Raw genomic sequence first — 19,275 nt, 5'->3', positions numbered from 1 at the left:
TTGCTAGATTTTTGTCATTATTCATTGGCTTCTTCTTTTTAGCATCTTTCCGTACTGGTTAAGGTTACTGGAAAAGGGGGATTTAAACTAAACTAAACTAAAAAGAAAAGTTTCTAAACTTCTGCACAAATCAGAAGGAAGTTCTATAACTATCTAGACAAGTCCAAACAGACTTTTCTATCGTAGGCATTCCTAGAGCAAACTGTAATGAGCTGAGTGAGTCACAGACCACATTAGAGCATTCCTTTCAACTGTAGCTGAGAAAATTTGTGCTGAATTGGCTACTGTTTTGTTTCCTTGTTTGCTTCTTTTCTTCTGCTAATAAGTGATGTGAGGAATTTGTGAATGATGCACAGAGTGCACAAAACAACATATTGCTACCATTTTCTTACCTGTATATTAAGATGTGTATTGAGGAAAATGTGAAAAGAGAGAAATGAAGCAAGACTGAGACACTCCCATACCCTGAAGCAACTCATTGCAATACATGTCCAACAGATTTCTGTTCTTCCCAAGAATACAGATTACTAATGGGTGAATATAGTGAGAAACAGAAAACTTGTGATTGCATTCAGATTGCTGAAATCAGAATAAAGAACCATTTACAGACAGTAGATTTTTTTGTGAATTCTGAACTCCAGCAATCCATGCTAATATGCCGTGCCTTGCTGTACCAGCATTAAGCTGAATTAGAGAAGGATTAACTGAAAAAAAGTGAATGTGGTACACAGCAAGCTCTGACCTTCTTTGTTGCTGCTATTGAAAAAGTAAACCTAAGTACTGTGTGACTGAACAAGACATCCACTGAAGCTATCATATCTAGTATGTGATTTTTTTCTAAATGAATGAAGAGAGTTTTGCAGGTGGTGAAGCATTTTTCCTCTTAGTCTAGGCAAAGCTCTCACGTTAGAATTCATTGTAACATACAGAAGCACATGATGCTGCCTTTGATGTATTTTTGAAATAGCTAGATGTGTACAATTAACAATGAAGTGTTGGATATTATTTCTCCTCCCCCTTGCTTCCAGGAAACTGTAGTCTTTAGTTCTGCTGAAAGGGAATTTGAGAACTCATGCTACATGTCCAAGGAATGTGATAACTTTCTTTTCTTGCAAGAGGTTGAGAGAGACAGAATAAGGGCAAGGCAGTTTCCTAATTTTTATTTAGACAAAAAGCTATGTTTATTCCTGCAAGCAACACAGCTCAATTTATTGTTCAAAGAGAGGTAACTTTTAAAGAGGTTTCAAACAAAGCATAGAAGTGACTGACTTCTGGACTGGGATTTAAAAGTAGGATCATTTTTGTGTTTGGGGTTAACAGTGGCACACTGGCATGAAAAAAATATCTTGATTGGGGCAAGCATGTCAATTGAGATTTCTTTATACAGCAAGTGTGTACAATTGGAGCTGAGATCTGGGGTGCTGGGCTGGCAATGTGCTTATCTAAACCAAACTGCAGAAAGTCAGTCGTAAAGCTCACCTTATGTCAAGAAGTAGCTTTGGTAGGGGCCCAGCTGCCTATGTATTGCTTTGATTTAAGAGAGCTGGGTTGCTAAAGGTGAGGGGCTTTAATGCCACTGTTTCTTCCTCACAAACCAGTTCTGATGAGAGTTTTGTTGTGGATGATTTTGCTCTGAAATGGAAAATGTTACATCTGTGGAATAAAGTAGAAAATTTAGTTGAAAATAGCCTTAATCTACCAGCTTGTCCACATAATAATCACATTTGATTTGCCTTTATTGAGCTCCTTGAACATTTTTGAAACTGAAATTGGAGTGTTTGAGAAGTGCGTGGTGCTCCTAGTTGTCCTTGGAAGACATACCTTCTTCTTGGGACTCTTGTGATACGAGCTTTCAAACTAGATTGTGATGTTTCTGTGGGAACACACAATTTTACCATTAAGATTCCATGTAGATAGTTCTGGGGAGCAAGCAACATCTCTAGTTTATAAGATGGAAGGGGAAGAATTTTTCACAGTTAATCATGCTTGAAAATGCTTAGTCCAAGTTACAATAAAATGCAATTAAAAGGGTTTACAAGAAAATAGTAATAAATGTTCATAAATGACACAGGTGAACAAAAACAAACAGAAAAATATGCTTATTCTATTTATACTGAGATTAAATATTAAAAGTCTTTCTCCATTCCCAGCTGACTTGCTATATTTGCTTTCCTGACACTGACCTTGTTAGGAATTCTTTTAACAGACACTGCAGATTGCATTCATTGCAGAGAATTCCCTCCTGGTGGAAAATGCTAGGTCTTATCAGTGCATCCCTTTGCATCTGGAGTCTTCTCGGTGATCTGGTTTTATTTAATCTCTCCCTTCCCCAAGATGTCTTTACTTGTAAGGTTTTGAGGAAGTAATGATTAATATTGCTGAGCATTATCTCAGTTTCTTGAAAATACAAATGTTGCTGTGTTAAGACCACGTGTCATCTTCATCTCCTTTACGTGACTGAAAAATCAAAATGTCAGATGTGAAACTCCTGTTACCCTCCTGTTTGGACCTATGTACCCTTTTGGTCTGAAATGTCTCTATCAACTGAACTGATTTTACATCAGTCTATACATTGAAAAACATACAGCGTATAAAAGACATAAGTACATATTATTCATTGTTGGCTTTTGATGAAACCGAATGTGAGAATAATGAATCGTTTGAGACAACAGCAAATTTGGGGTGTTTGACCCCAAATATTTTCTTTTTCTGTAACAAAGAAAAATGGTATAATTTTGAGAGAAAAAAATTGGTGCCTGGACCATCAGAATCTTTAACTGCGAAAGCTGGACTTGGAGCTGTCTTTGGAAAATTGGCTGGTGATCATCAACAAAAATAGTTCAGCTGCAAAAATTTGTCGGTTCTGATATCTTACTTCTCTGCTAATCATGGAGCACACTGAATTTTCACACAAGATAGGCTGACCTGAGAGGCAAATTCCTTTCTGCTTTATGCAGAAGATGGTAGGTATCCTCAGTAGAGGCATAACATCTGTCCTTTTTCTTAAAGAAGTTCAGTCTTTTTGCCTATTACTTTTCAGGGCATCCTAAATTTTTCTATCTGAGCAATCATTAAATATATACCTATAAATATGAATATATATATATATGTATGTATGTATCAGCAGCTCTGGGGAAGTTGACTTGATGGATAGATCCCAGCAGCTCCTTCCTCTGTAAACAGAAGCCATAGAACTCATTAAAAATTGTCAGATAGATTGACTTTTCCTCATTTCTTTCCTTCAAATTAGATACACTAGAGAAGTGATATCCATATGTGGGTCAGGAAAAACTTAACTTCCTGTAGAATAGCAGTATTTCAGGGTCGAGCTTCTCTGTGAGGTGTAAAGGACTGGATATAAACTGAATAAAGTAACTGAAGTCTTCCATTAAAATTCTTCAGAAAAGGATCGTCTGATTCTTAATCATACTCACAAGAAGTCTTACATCTTCCCAGCAGAGATACTTTGAACCCTTTCTGGCTCATTCTAGTATTTAGGAGATGAATTCTACTTTTTGCTCCTGTACTGGTCTCTATAGGAGAAAGGGAGCTGAGTGCAGATAGCAAGGTAGAAAGTTTTGTGCAAATAGCACTCTTTTCAGATTATTGATCTAAATGCCTGCTAGCTTCATATTGAACAGACACAGGAAGAAACAACTGATCTAAGAAGTTTCAGCAGCTCTTACCAGTTTTCTGTTCTTCTTTGATCAAAATGTTAAAGGCTGAGAAGAGAAACTTAAAAGAAAATTTACCAGAAGTATTAGGCTGACTTTCATGGACTGACAAATCTATACACTGTAAACAAAGAATGTGTAGCAAGACGGGAGTCAGTCAGAAAAGCAGTCTGCTGGTCACGCAGACAGACTTCTTTTACAGCCATTTTAGTGCTGTAGAAAGAGCAGGCAAAGAATCCCAAGCCAAATCAGAAATGACAGATTCTTACCTAATTATTGTTTGCAATCTTCAGATCACCTGAGAAGAGACATGAGCCTGTTACTACAGGTTTTGGAGCTTCCCATTTTTCCTTTTCCCACCCTACTAGCTGCGTCATTTTGAAATACATTTTAGGACTACAATGATAAATGCATAAAATTTGAGGTTCCAAAGGTCAAGTCATTGGCAGCTCTGCTCGGTGAGGCCACAGCTCTTTCAAACGGTCCAGCAAAGGGGCGACTGAAGACAATAACAACCTCATGAAAGGTGATTTCATTGTGATTTGTGGCTTTCAGACAACTTCAGGAGAAGATGTCCGTGACTTTGCCAAGGTACTAAAAAACAAATTTCGAACAAAAAGATATTTTGCAAAGCACCCACGAATGGGCTACCTGCCTGTGCAAACTGTCTTGGAGGGAGACAACATGGAAACGTGAGTAGCTCTAAAGTGTATAAGTAGTAATTCATTTGGTATGCTCTTTGAGCTCCCCAGCTGGTGCCAACTCCCGTCACTTCCTAAATGCATAAAGCCTCCTTATTTCTTTCATTTTTGTTAACTTTGGCTGACAGGAAAACACAAGCTGGGATTCCAATTGCCATTCCCTTTATTTTCATCTATCCTTAGAGGAACTTAAACTTCAGTTAGTCAAAGAAAAATATTATTTTACTGACAGCCTTATAAGCTTTTAAATTTGATACAGCAATTTGGAAACTAATGATCTCTTCGTTAAATTTTTATTTTCTTCCAAGTGGATATCTTTCTGTGTTTGTATTTTTTTTTTAATTAGATTATTATGTTTGCAAGCTTCCCAGCTGATTTCTTCTTTTCTCACCCTATAAATTCAGTCTTATTAAATGGCTTTGAAGTATTTATGGGGAAAAAAAAAGGAATAATGATACACATGGAGAAATCAATGAGTAACCCAGTTCCCTTTGGTTTTCTTACAAGTCCAATCAGTTGTTTAATGGCAATTGCACACAGCTTGTTCTCTCTCTCTCCCTCTCTCTCTCTTTCTCTCTGTTTTTTTATTTTAAATTTTAATTTTTTTTCACTTTTTGGTTGGTTGCTCTTCATGGCCATTCATGTTGGTCTGTTGGATTTTCTGTTTTCAGTTGTTGTGATTTTTTTTTAAATCTTTCTGTAATTATTTTGCTGCTGAGTTTCTTCTGCCTCTCTCTTCACCTCCTCATTTTTTGTCTTGCAGTCCTGTTACTCTGATCAACTTCTGGCCAGTAGATTCTGCGTGAGTACTTTTGCTGAAGTGTGCTGCTGCTGCTGCTACTGCTGCTGCATTCCCTCACTTTTTTTTTGTTTCCTTGTTTAGTTTTACATATGCTCATTTCCTTCTTTCTTCATGATTATTTTCTCTGGTAGACTTTCTCATAGAATGGGATAAATCCAGGAATTCCCAGCAATCATGAAATGTGTACTGTGTACTCTCCCTGGAGTATATATTTTCACTGAATTAAGTGGGATTTTGGTGCAGTGTCCTACTAATGCTTATGAGAACTTGTCATTTAAAAATCTGTGTTTCTGGATAAATATGGATCCCTTTGAATGTAAACTAAATGCTTTTTGAAGGATATAAATTGAACTTGATGGATTTAATTCACTTTCAGAAATGACATTGTTTTGTACATAAGGCCGTTGTTTAGGTTTTATGCACATCCGTGCACACCAACACACTCACGTGTCCTGATAATCCAAACCTCACTGGATATTTTATTACAGTTTTTTAGCTACAGTAGGATTTGTGAAGGCAGATCAAAATGGGGAAATACATTTTCTGTATTTTTTCAGAAGTTAAAAAAGCAGGATTTTTCAACTATGAACTGGATTTTCATTCTTGCACCATTCCTGCACGTGCGTTGTCTTACTGTTGTAGTAATACCCTTACCATAAACTAAAGATATATACTTAGCATTGTGGCATTTGCTGCTACTTGTGTTATATGGATAATTTTAAAATAATGTTAAATAAAGATTATTTTTAATTCACATATTGATAAATATTGAGATACTAATAAATATAATTTTATATATTTCTAGTAACATGGTTAAATGTATATGGCTTGCACCTTCATTGAATAAACAGTAGTGAAATGTATACATTGGAATATTGATTTATAATTTTAATTTGGAGCACAAGCCATTGCGAAGGCAGTTGAAGTGCTCTTCCTCTGGGAAGCTGACCTAAAGCAACCAAGAAATCCACATGCTACTGCAAACCACATGTGGTTGAGAATCCACCCACAGAAAATGCCAAAGGCTAGAGTCAGACTGAAATAGAGGGGCTTTGAACTTTAGGATGCATTTGTGTTTGTAAATGCATCTGGGAGTAATTGCAGCGTACCATGTACAAAATTGTGGATCTATATTTCTTATCTTTAAAACAAACTGAAAAGTTAAAAGTAACCTTTTAAATAAAGCTTGGATGATATGGAATGTCACTACTGTTTCTGGCATAACATGAAATTAAGCTGCTATAGCATACTTAACCATAAGGCGCAGTGCCCCTACTTCACTTACAGAAATAACTTCGTGGCATGCCTAAGATAATAGCTTCACACCAAAGGTTAAGGGTTAAACTCCCTGTAGTATATAACTTGCATGTAGTACTTGAGATGGCTTGAGAAATACTGAGAAGCAGGATTTGTAGGGAAAGATAACAACTCTTAGTTGACCAATTCAGATATCTTCATGAACGCAGTCCTTTCATTTGGTCTGACAAGAAAACAGAAAATTAAAAAGTGGAAATAATTTTTCTCTGTTCTACTAGCTTCATTCCTTCCCTTAGTGCTAGACCACCAGGCTTACAATACAAGTTACTGAGCAAGCCAGGTTTAAAGCTATTTCTCAGTTACAAGGCTAATTCCAGCTTTGGCAGTCAAACCTCTTATTCTGATTATCAGAAAACTTTCCTGTGTCTTCTGAGACCGCGTTTTATTCTGGTGCTTTTTTTCTGATAATCTCCAAAGTCCTCCAGAAGAACATAACCTGGCAGCATTCAGCAGTGCTAGCACTATCCTGGCATCAACAACATGTTATAATGTCTGGGGTTGTTTATAAATATATACGTATATATTTTTTGTTAGAAGTTAGTGATTCTGACTGCTTGTTTGCTGATCTTTTACATATATTCTGGTTGCCATGCATTAAAGGGGCAACTCATGCATTTTGCAAGAGAATTTATTTCTTTTTACTTGGACTGGGGGCTGTCACTGGGACAAATACAGTTACATGATTCCACACTGTCTAGAAGCATCAACTGAAATGCTGAATAGCAAGAAAAGTGTCTTCATCTTTTCACCCAAGTTTCCATGAGCATAGAGAATTGCAGTATATGGTATTTGCCACTCAAGCGCCACTTGACTTTAATGGAATTCTTAAGGCTATTACTGCAGACACCATCTTGAAAAATGTAACTATGGTGTCTTAGTAAAAGGAATTTATATCTTGGTTAAATATTGGCTATGTTTCTAAGCCTCCCTGCTGACTACTCAAAATGATTATGTGAGCTGGTTACATGTCCTTAGAAAGTAAGGGTAGTAAGCTCTTTTTCTGATGCTCATCTAAGAATGTGTCTACACCACAGACTGCAGTGCAGCACAGTCATTCTCAGGCTAGTTCAGACACCAGCAGAGGTCTGCCTTTAAACAACTGAATTCAACACTAAAACTTTACAGTGCTCTTCAACATGTTTGCTTTTATAAGCACATTTTTAAAAAACTCAGTGAGGTAGGTCGCTACTGCAGTGTATTCTGAAGTGTAGACAAACTGGAAAACGTAGCCTCATCACATGCCTGTAGTTGGCAGAGAGGCACAATCAATTTGAACAAGTTACACACACTGTGCTGTCTTTAAAAAGAAAAAAAGTTACAATTTACTCTTTGGTTATAGGAGGAAAAAAACATCAAGATAAAGCTGAGGGTGTTTTGGCATTCTTACAAAATAAAACCCTTAACCTTCCTACTTTCTTTTCTACCTCAGGAATCATATCTCCTTTTCAGAAGTATGTGGAAGGAAAAAGCTATTGCCAGTTTCCTGTGTAAAGTATTTGGGTTATATACATGTCTCTACAGAAGTCCTTGAAATATTTTAAATACAGGGGTAGGAGGAACACCCCAGTGGAGTGTACTGGGTCAAATATAGGGTGCACCAAACCTTGTATCCTGTGTCTGATTCTAAGCAGTCAGGTACTCCTAAAAGCATAGGAGGACATGACAAGGATATATGAAGAATTAGCTCAAGAAGGAAGTCTATAAATAGTATTATTGTAACCCACTGAATTATTTTACATTTGAATTGTGCAAGTGCCTAAAATGAGAGAATAGAATTTGGGATTAAATCAAGGGTTTTTTTCAGGTTTTTTTTGGCTTTGAATCAGTTTTTTACAAAACTGTCTTAATATTTTATTTTTCAATAATAAGATATATATGCTAGATTCATGTTCATATTTTTTATGTCCGTTTCTTAATTTATGTTACTTTAACTTCCTTTGGTGCACTGGAATCATATCTTGTTCACTTCTGATGATAAAGCTTAGTTTTAAGGCAGCAGGTATGCAATCATGTAGACAGGCTGTAGTTTGAATCTTTTACCTTGCACTACTGCCAAAGGGAGCATCACTTCTCTTCCTCCTTTGGCCAGTTAGTCCCAACCAAGCGTTATCCTTTCCTTATACTGGTAGAAACACATGTGCAGTCCCAGCATTAAAATAGATTAGGAGAACGATCCCTTTCAAAACTAAAGCTACTTTTAATGCAAATTTCCTAATCTGGAGACAGTAGTAGGAGCAGAAGTACAGTGTGTGCGTTGAGAACAAGATCTCTTCTTTCACTGATAACCCATTAGACCAGCTTAACGCATCCTGTATGCCAAACAAATAAATTAATGCTACCCACATTTTTTTAATCAGAAAAGTGTTACTATCTTGCTCCATAATCCACTGCTCTGGATAAATTGCACTGTTTTCCCACTCTTTTCCCTTCAATATTGATGTTCTTACGCAAAATAGGATATCAGGTTACAGAGAATCAATTGCCCATCTTCAGGCATCTCTGTTGTACTGAGGAAGTCTGTGAGCTGAGTATTTATCTACTGGTTTGCTCTGGTAATGTCTGAATATATGATGGGTAAATTTAGAGATGGAGGCCAAAGCTCACTTCAGACAAAATGAGATTCATGATACTTGATCTATAATGTCTTACAGAAAAAAGCTTTCTCATTCCCTGAGAAGAAGTATTGATGATAATGACTTTTGTATTTACAGCATATCGTTCTATGAATTCTGAAAGATCCTAATTTTCTAAAGCACTTTGCAGGCTGATATGAAAACTGGAAGATGACCAGTAATGTATAATGATCCGTTAGTAGATTACTACAGGATTATCAAACTCCTAACAAACAGCAGCATTATACACCACAAGACTGTTACAGTTTTGAGTTATAACCAGTAAATGCAGAAGTTATTTTATCCACTCTTGAAATGTAATGCATTCCCCATTGGACAGAACTAGCTTGACCACAGTATATAACAATTTAAAATGAGTGGAAAATACTTGATCCATCAGGAGTTCTAAAAAGGAGTCCTAATAATAAAGAGACAGAAGGTAAAATTTAGCTAAAATTTGAAGTTGTTGAACAATCTGGAAAGCTGCATCATTTTTTATTTTTCTAGCACATCCTAATAGACTGGCAAAATTCCACATCACATTACAGTACTTTCTACCAGTACTGCCGTCTCTGAACTGCATATTTAGCTAAAATAATTGCATCAATGCGGTTTTCAAGATTGAAGCCAGAACAACTTTCTAATTCTTGTGAAAAGTTCCATTAATTTTTTTGATTGACAGAAAAAAGTGAAGAGGATCTCATACCGTCTCATTTGTCAGGCAGGAAATCCAAAATAGAACAGGTAACAGTATAACACGCTGATTTATTGGTTCAAATTGCAACATTGGAAAGAAGCCAGCCCAAATCATCAGTTTCTGTGATGTGTTATTAAAGGCTCATTTCAGACATTTTATCTTTTGTGTATTTATTCCTAATAATTGATCATGGAGTAAGTACTGAAAGGCACATTTAAATGGAATGTGCTTCTGCAGGAATAGAAACATATATTGGAACAGGGAAGGAGATAGAGGAAAGGTTTTCAATGACACATGAGAGCAAGGCTTTCAGAGCACACACACAATTGTGAATAAAACAGAATTATGAATGAAGCAGGCAGGTGTGAGGGAGAATCGGGGAGAAAGCTCATCTGTAAATGCTTTGGGAAAAGGTTCTTCAGGTATTTATATAGAGAAAAGTCATCACCACAGACAAATTGCAAAACTGTCACAATCCTGTCTTGTATCACAAAACTGTGACTTGAGGAAGCACACACATCACAAGGGATCAGAAGTATAACTTGCTGTTTATCAAACATAATATAAGCATAAGGCATAGAAATGCGAGGGCATAGACATACCTAAGTGTCTTTTTTACTTTTAAAGGGGTATTGTTTGTGATTAATCAGTGTTTTCTGCCTTATAGGCCTGCCTCGTCCCCTCAGCTTTCACATGATGATACTCATTCACGCATTGAACATTATGCTAGCAGGTATGAGACCAGCTGGACATTAGGCAAATCTTTCTTTAAACAGTCCTTTAAAAAATCCCAAAAGCTAGCTGCTACCTGAATGGTTCTTAAAGAAAAATAGGGTTTGGGGTTTTGTTTTCCCAGATCTGGGATGCAGAGTATAACCCGTAACTACTACTAATCATTCCATCAACTAACTTGCATGCCAGAGCATGTACTTGATTAAAAATGGCCTTTAGTTTCTGTGGGGGTCTTTGTTAAGGCATGCATTCAGTTTAAACAGTGTTTTATTTTTAATATAGACCTTGATGTAATTATGTAAGTCAGAAGAGCTGAAACTGCCAAACTGTACATGAATCTCAAATACCCTGATTAATTCACATTTCAATGTTAAGTAATTCACCATAAGAAATACTGCCGACAGGACTTGGTTTGGAGGATAAAAATAGTAGTATATCACTGCTTTAGTTCACTTGTCCACTTTCATACTGTTCTTAACAGTCAAAAAGTGGGTTAATTGCACAAATACAAAAAATAAAATGTTTTTCTACCAAGCAGGTTAATTTGCAAGGGCTGAGATAGAGAAAAATAGTTATTCCAACTTCCTCTTTCCCTCCCAAAAAACCCGTGTTCAACAGAGGTATTTTCTAAATTATACAGTACCTGTAGGAGAGACTAAATGTTGAAAAACAATGAGAAATGACTGATCATTTCAGTTCTGTGATGGCACTGACAGATACAGAACAATTTGTGGAATCCCCTGGCATCTCAAGGCCTGTCTTTGATTGTGAAATTAATTAATCAAGAGGAGTTGAACGTAACCTCAGAGGAAGAGTTGAAAACTTAGAAGTGAGTTAAAACAGGTCATTGTAATATATAAACAATTACTTGTGATAGCTTATTGCAAAACCTTTGGTAACCAACAGTGAATATAAAGTCATCTGTGTTTCAAATACTCTAAGTAATCAAAAACATGGCATTCTTTAATTCTTTCAGGAATGTTAGAGCAAGCAAAATTTCTGAAAAACACTATGAATTTAATGAGTTTGTTTATTTTTCCATAGGCTAGCAGAAATGGAGAACAGCAATGGTTCTTATCTAAATGACAGTATTTCACCTAATGAAAGCATGTAAGTAGACTGTTCTAATATTTTTGATATGTGTTTTCTTGTGCAGGTCTACAACTTGTAATAAAATACCATAAAACAGAATTTACATGGCCATGTCCCACACATGGTTCAATTTCATGATGAACTTCTCATGTTCTTTCAGTTTATATAGTGGTGTCTGAATTTATGGTTTATAGCTTAATTACCTAATTTATATAACAGATGGTTAATACTTTCAAAATTAAAATTATTAATTTCTCAATAAAAATTACTCATTTATTTAGCAAACACTTCCCATATTACTTGGAAAAAATGCTCATCATCTGATGTGTTTCAAGGACAAAGAAAAGGCATCCCCTCTATCTGAACTGCAAGCTTTAACATGTTGAAATTACTGTAAGCTAGAAAATGTTGTTGTGGGGAAAATGTCACTCAAAAAGCTAGTGAGACTATACAGAAATCTTTCATCTACAAATAACTGAAATACATTGCCAGTAAAACCTAGGAGTGACTCAACCTCACCATGAAATATCAAAAGTAGTAAACCTTATGCTGGACAGATCACTGACAAGCATTCATTTTACTACTTTATATTTAAAATCATATATAAAAGTTAAAGTCAATTTGAAATGTTTTCAAAAAATTAGTGCAATTTAATATCACATTGAGACTTTTTTGTGGTTTTCTGACATGATCGTATATTTCTCCTTTTCCGTGGCTTGCTTTATCTTGTTTATCTCCGAGTGCACAGAACCAGAAAACTAACTATGGGTGATGCTTTCAAAAACAGCATATAAGCACATAAATCTCTGGAGTGCTTGGAGATTTGCTCTTAGTTAACTAACGGTGTAGAAGAAGCCATAACATAGATTCTAAATGAATCAAATATGAAAAAAATAACGCCCAGCATTCTTAAGTGTTTTCTTTATTGTACGTAGTGTGATCCTTACCACAGTGTAACTTTTTTTTAATTCAGACAGTATCTTCTTTCTACTAAATTTATGGTGTTCCTTTAGAGCACAGAACTCCAGTACTTGATTCAGTTCAAATTCCAAGGCATCAGTATTTTATAAGGATGTTTGTGAGCCTGTGGTATGTTCTTGGATAGTAATAAAGCAGTTTGTTTCATTGTTTTGAAATAGTTTCTCTTTTGACTTGGTAGGATTGTTACCTACCAATTTTGAAAGAAAGTTATGTGTATAACCAAGTACTTTACCATTGTTTTAATCTATTGGTTCAAAAAGGAGAAAATGAAAATGTCATATCAAAACTAATACATACATAATGTCAGCATAGTTTCAGATAGTTAATGAAACCCTGTTTCCAAATTTTATGTTAATCTTGGATTGTTGTGGTTAGTAGTAGTTTTATTACATATGAATTTTCCTGTTGTCTTCAGTGAAATATCTGAGTGCCCTTATGCATAAAATTGTACATAAGCTGTATTTTTCATATTGCACTTTGGTCTTATTGTTCAACTCATTCTTTGGTTAATTAAAAATTGTATTCATATGCTTAAGTTAATAAGCTAACCACTGACTTCCCAGTATGTCATGCAGTTTTCACTATTAAAATTAGAATATAGCTATATCGTCTTCTGAGTTTTGGAAGAACTGAGTTCCAGATACAAATTGCAGTAAAATCAAACCTCCAAGTACTCTTCATGCTTTAAGTGAGTTTGGAGCTGTAACTTCGAGTTTTGTATGTCAAGTGTTCTTCAGGTATTATTTATTGACATTTTCATGGGCTTTGGATTACCTGGTTTATAATTGCAATTAGAATGATAGATAGATTGATGCATGGAGAGAAGGAGGAAATCTGTGTATATACAGACACAAAACATTTGGATCTGTAGCGTCATTGTAATTATATCTACAAGTATGTGCAGGCTGAAAATGACACGAGGAGTATGTCTTGGAAAATGACAATTTAGTTAGTACTGCAGTAATTATGTCAATTTTTCCCCATTAATTCACCTAAGATGTATAAGGATATGTATATATGCAAACCAGTTGTTTGAATGAATTCAAAGCTGAAGTGTTTCATGAAAAGTATAAATTTAGGAACTAGTGAGCCTTCAAAAAAATTTTTTTTTAAAGTAAAGGATGTCTCTTGTGAAAAATTAATAGTTCTCTTTTATGAACTAATGTTAATGTGCTGTAAATTGCTTTAGCACTCCTGCAGTCTATAAAATGGCATAATTAACATTTTCAGGAACAAAATGGAAACAGGAAATATTTTAATTTTTGAATAATAACAACAATTCAAAATGCCATTTAAATTCTGGATTACAAAAGTAACAGAAAAAAACTGCTAAATGATTTTGTGTTATAAGTCAGTGTTACCAGAAGAACAAGATTCCCAACAGCAGTGTTGTTTCCTTCCTATCATTGACTTGTGCTGATGCCATCTTTCATGGTTTCTCATAATTGTTGGTGTTAATTGCCTAGCTTAGGGCCAGAATGTATTTCCTTAGCACCCAAAACTTTCATTTCATTCTGTGAGGTGGGCAAGGTCTTCAGAATTGGATTTGCTTGTTTCTTCCAGACATGCTTTTGTTTCAAATGCCTGACAGTTTCAGGGGCAATAGAAATTCAGAAATGGATCATATGTATTAAATAGAATATATTTATATTCTGACAGTGTACATCATCTGTACTTTCAAAATAAATCTGTAGTCAAAAATAGCCCAATTTCATTAAATTATGATTAACTCAAGATTTCTTTCATTTCACAAAATTTACAATTTTAAGGAATAAAATAGATAAATACAGGATGCCTTTACTAAGTGAGGAGAGTTTGTAGTGTAAAAATAAATACTTCACCTTTGCTTGAATAAACCTTGCTCAGCACAGATCAGGTAGCACATAAGATGGATTTTTCTCTCAAGCAAATTTCTAATTTAAGTTGGGTGAAAAAGGAAAACTGAGATTTCAGCTGTGGCAAAACTGAGCTTTAAATATCTGAGAAGCAGAGGGGAAGAGAGATGGACTCTGTGGAGGAGGCAAATTACCACAGACGAAGTGAAACAATTCAGCAGATTTCTTTTCAGATACACTGCTCTGCTGTTCATTGCAGTGAGTTCAGTGAATTTCTTTATAAGAAATGAGAGACTTACAATGAATCCTTTCCTCATATTCATTGCAAAGTTAAAAATGAGAAAGGTAACAGCTTGTTTTATCCTCCTCTGTTTTCCAGTGATGATGAACACTTGCTAATCCAGCACTACTGCCAAAGTCTGAACCAGGAATCCCCCCTGAGCCAGCCCCGAAGCCCTGCCCAGATCTTGATTTCTCTGGAGAGTGAAGAAAGAGGTGAACTGGAGAGGATTCTTGCAGATCTGGAGGAGGAAAACAGGTGAGTTACATTCTCAGCTGCAGCAGTGATCAGGTATGCACCAAAGGTACAAATAAAAGTGAAGAAGAGAAGCTAATAAAGCCTTGCAGTTAGGCTGTCTTTTTAAATAAGTTGATTCTGTTAAACCTCCCTAATCCATTCAGTTTCCTCTCAATAAGAGAGAGATGATGAGGCTGAATTTGTATAGTTATTAACTCATTCCCACTTTCAGTGCAATGAAGAGGCAGCACTGTTGCCATTAGTTTGTTCCATAGAACCCTCAAAATGATAAACCTCAAAGAGCGTTATTCCAGTGTTACCTTATTTTGCCATTCATGAGGAAAGTGTGCAGATTTTCTACAACCCTATCAAGAAAAGATAGGGCCTTCTTTTTTTCTTCTAGGAAATAACCACTGGAAGACATACTTTCCTCTGAAAGGTGGGTTACTGGGATATGTGAAGTTTTTAAATAACCTTCATACGGCATTAATTCTAAATAAAGAATCTGTGAAATAAGTGTGCTGAACTGGATAGAATTCCCCCTGGTGGCATTTTTAGAAGTAAAATGAGTTCTAAACTTGAATTTTCCTCCGACAGATGAGTACTTACTTTCATGTTAGTTAAAACTTGGATCCTCTTTTATTTCTTTTTATTTCTTTGGTATTAACTTATTTATTGCCATTTCTTTAACCCTTCAGTATCAAATATCATTTATCACTTCTTTTAATTTCAAGTTTAATTTCAAAGTGTCTTCATTAATCACAAAAAAACCCAGACTGCATTCTTGCAACATCATACCACTGTAGTCCTGTTTCTACGGTACTGTGGACTCTCATGCCGTCAGCATAAAAGCTGGTAGATCTTGGCACTGGCAGATTCACAATCACAGCCATCAACTATCAAAGTAAGAATGTAAACTTAAAAATCATTAGATCTACAAAAACACATTTTTATTTGCCTTCTGCTCTCTTTAGCCTTTACAGTACAGTCTCTTAGCATTTTCTTTCTCTTTTTTCTTGCTGCTGTAAGAGCTAGATACTTTCTCTTGTTTGCAATTAAAGTGTAATGCAGTAATCATTTGCCTTAGGAACATCAAGGAAATATTTGCCAGAGTTGGCAGTGCCATAGGTTTTCTCTCTGTGTAGAAGTCTTTTTTGGCTGGTGCTAATCAACTATAGTGGCTCTTGCACCCCATCATCTCCATGAGATTATTATTGGGACTTTTTTTACAAACAACTAATCCTGGACTTGCAGAACAGTTTGAGTTGGTTTTGGCATAGAGAAGCCTGAAGTAAGTTATTCTGTCACCTGGAATAGGAGAAAGATGTAAATCTGCCTTGTACTTCTTTTGGACTTGTATCAGCTGCTCCTCTCTATACTTCAACCAAGCCTCAGGGAAGAGCCTGTTCTCCATAAAGATCAGTTTTTATTTTTCTGTAGACCTATCTTTAGAACTCTCTAGGGGCTGGGGTAATTAATTTCACCAATAGTTTGCTTCATACATGCTTTTTTCATTAAAGATGTAATTTGCTATAATAGTTACTTTTTTAATATACCATTTCTTTCTCATGCCCTCATGCTTACAGTTGCATTGCACCCTCTCTGAAGGCCAGGTTAAACTGAAGATCTAACTCCTAAAATATAACTGTTTCCTATGGGGAATTAGTTACGGGTAGAATACATGGAGATTACATTTAAACCTACCTGAAAAACACTGGCATAATGCGTAACAGATCCCTATGTATCCCTCCTCCGATCTCTTCATGAAAATACTGACTGACCCTTTCCTTACTCCAAGAACAGTAAATTAGCATCTGCAAAGTAACAAAACTCCATATGTTCACATGTAGTTAAAATCAAGGACAACATTATTTCTCAGAGCTTCCACATATCATTTAAATGCTCCTCAAAGTTAAATAATAAACAGGAGAGTGAGAAATAAAGAGGAATGGTCAAGATTATGTTTTCTTCAGTGGTGTTTCAGATAATACAGAAAATTAATGAGGCATAAAGGATGAGGAATGTGTTTCAGACAGAAAGCTGTGGGAAAAAAAACTCTTGCTCACCAAAAAACAGTGAGATCTTGCTTGAAATAAGTCCTGAACTTTTAATACATAATACATAAAGCCAAAATGCTTTCCAAAGTGGAGGAAAATCAGTATTTTAAAATAAGCTATCATACTTTGCATTTTTAGTATTTCTGTGGTTAAGAAATATTGTGTAACCAGTACTAGTTATTAATACTAGTAACTACAGGTTTGGAGGAGGTTATTTTTTAAACAGCACTAGGTATTGAATCATGGAGAAAAACTGGAATGTTTTCTGTCTGTACACAAAATAAACTGCCCACCAAAAAGGAATACACCTTTTAAAGTGGCCTACTGCAGATGAGAAAAATGATAAATGAACAGCAGCATAACCTTGAGTTTAGATAGCTAAATATGCTGAAAAAATCCTTTTCAAGATTTATGCCTTAAATATCAGTATGAGCTTTATTTAGTATAATAACTGTTAATCAGGAATAACAGGTTGAAAAAATCTCTGACAAGAATTATACCTTAAAAATACCTGTTTTAAAGTTTGCCAGTCCTAGATTAAATGAGCTATAGGCTTGGTTATAGCCTATGTTGTTTTCTCATTTCTGCTATTATAGCTACTATTAGAGCTTTTAGAGAGGGTTTTTTTTTTTACCAAACTCCTCCTGTTAGCTTAAGAAATAGATTATCTGAAAGGAGACTCCATTACTAGATGCCACCCACAAGCAACCTGTCCTTTTATGGCTGAATCAGGTCTTAATGCAGCAGGGACTGATAGGTCTATTTCTGTACGACAGTGTGGAGGTCACACTGCTGTGATTTTCATTGATTATGACAAAATCATGACTTTTGTCTCTCTGCATTTGTCTCTGCAAGCTTCTACAAATAACTTGTACTTAAAATGTAAGGCAGAAGCCCTAAAGAGAGCAAGTTCTTGCTTATTGTCCTGATAGATTGTCACAGCCAGAAACTATGCTTTTATGGAAGAATCAATGATTCTTGTCACAAAAATAAGCCATCCAGACAGGATTAATCAGGAGACACACATACACTTTTCTGCCTTAAAAAAAGCGGTATTGTCCCTTTAGATCTCTCTATATTTTCGAGTCTTTCTCTTGCCTTGAGTTTGTTCAAAACTTTTTTGATCGATATCAAAGATAATCAACAAACCGTGCTCTAATTCCTTGTGCGATCCTGGTCCAGTGGGTTAATGCATATTCCTTCACATCTTATTGCAAAAGTACTCTCTGAGTAAACATTGTTTATTGTTGCAGCACTTGAATGTGATGAATCTGTAGTTTGGAAATAGGATGAATATGATGTAAATCATATTGTGGTCTCCTTTATCTCAGCACAGGCTTAAAGCACCTGGATTGTTTCATTCCATCATAAATATCGCTAGTCTTGAGAGCCACATGCACACGTTTTCTGGAGTGCATGTCCTTTCTGGTGCTGTGCTGGATGTGATGTTTATTCTTGGAAAGGCGAGCAGCTAGAAGGCTAGCTATGTTAGATAAATACTGTCATCCTTTCATGGCTATATTGACAAAACTTTTGTTGCATACACGTCGTTGATTTTTGACAATGAAGATTTAGTGCTCTCTGCTTATCTTTTGTTATTTCACAATTTTATTCAGCACATCCACTCCTCAGTTACTGGAAAAGTTGCATTAAGTACCAGCAAGCAGTAATACTGAGATATTCAAAACACTCTATTGTCATTTCCCAATCTTCCTCTTTTGCCCAGTTTCCTACTTTTAAAATAGCCTTTCTCTTTTTTACCTTTTGTTTTTACTTTTCCTCATCTCTTTTTAGCTGTTTATAACATTCTGACCTCCATTTTGTTTTCAGCTGCAGTTTCTGGTCTCCAAATATCTCAGTCTTGACTTGTTGAGATGAAAGAGACTCTTTGAAATTGAAATTTTGAGTTTTTGCTTTTGGACAGTTTAAAAAGATCTGTTGCCAATTTAGGATTCTTGTGAAACGTATAATCCAAATTATAAACTGACCTAGCTGTGACACAGTTCTGGCTGTTTCTTTTCGATTCCAAAGACCTCTTGTGAGATATTAATTATTTATCTACTAGAGTTTTCAGACCTTGGTGCTTTTGTAGCTAGCAAACATGACTTCCTTAAATAATTTATGCCTAAAATTTCTCTGTTAAATAATTTATATTTGCTAAAATCTAACATTTTAGAGAGTATTTTCAATTGATAAAACTGTTTCATTTGAGTATTAGGCCTTCAGATTCATGCTCAGTTTTAAATTGCATGAATCTT

At 35.5% G+C, this 19,275-nt stretch overlaps 1 protein-coding gene across 1 annotated transcript in view; it reads left to right on the top strand.

Moving 5' to 3' along the window:
* DMD (dystrophin) overlaps nucleotides 1-19,275 on the top strand; it is a 1,189,181-nt gene that overhangs the window by 1,141,621 nt on the left and 28,285 nt on the right. The window contains exons 70-74 of the mRNA XM_067297573.1: nucleotides 4,230-4,366; nucleotides 5,139-5,177; nucleotides 10,471-10,536; nucleotides 11,580-11,645; nucleotides 14,823-14,981. Of these exons, the coding sequence (XP_067153674.1) occupies nucleotides 4,230-4,366; nucleotides 5,139-5,177; nucleotides 10,471-10,536; nucleotides 11,580-11,645; nucleotides 14,823-14,981 (467 nt within the window). The remainder of the gene's footprint in view (nucleotides 1-4,229; nucleotides 4,367-5,138; nucleotides 5,178-10,470; nucleotides 10,537-11,579; nucleotides 11,646-14,822; nucleotides 14,982-19,275) is intronic.

Source organism: Apteryx mantelli, chromosome 1 (genome assembly GCF_036417845.1).
Source record: "Apteryx mantelli isolate bAptMan1 chromosome 1, bAptMan1.hap1, whole genome shotgun sequence".
Classification (NCBI taxonomy): Eukaryota; Metazoa; Chordata; class Aves; order Apterygiformes; family Apterygidae; genus Apteryx; species Apteryx mantelli.
This window is presented reverse-complemented; position numbering and strand designations above follow the sequence as displayed.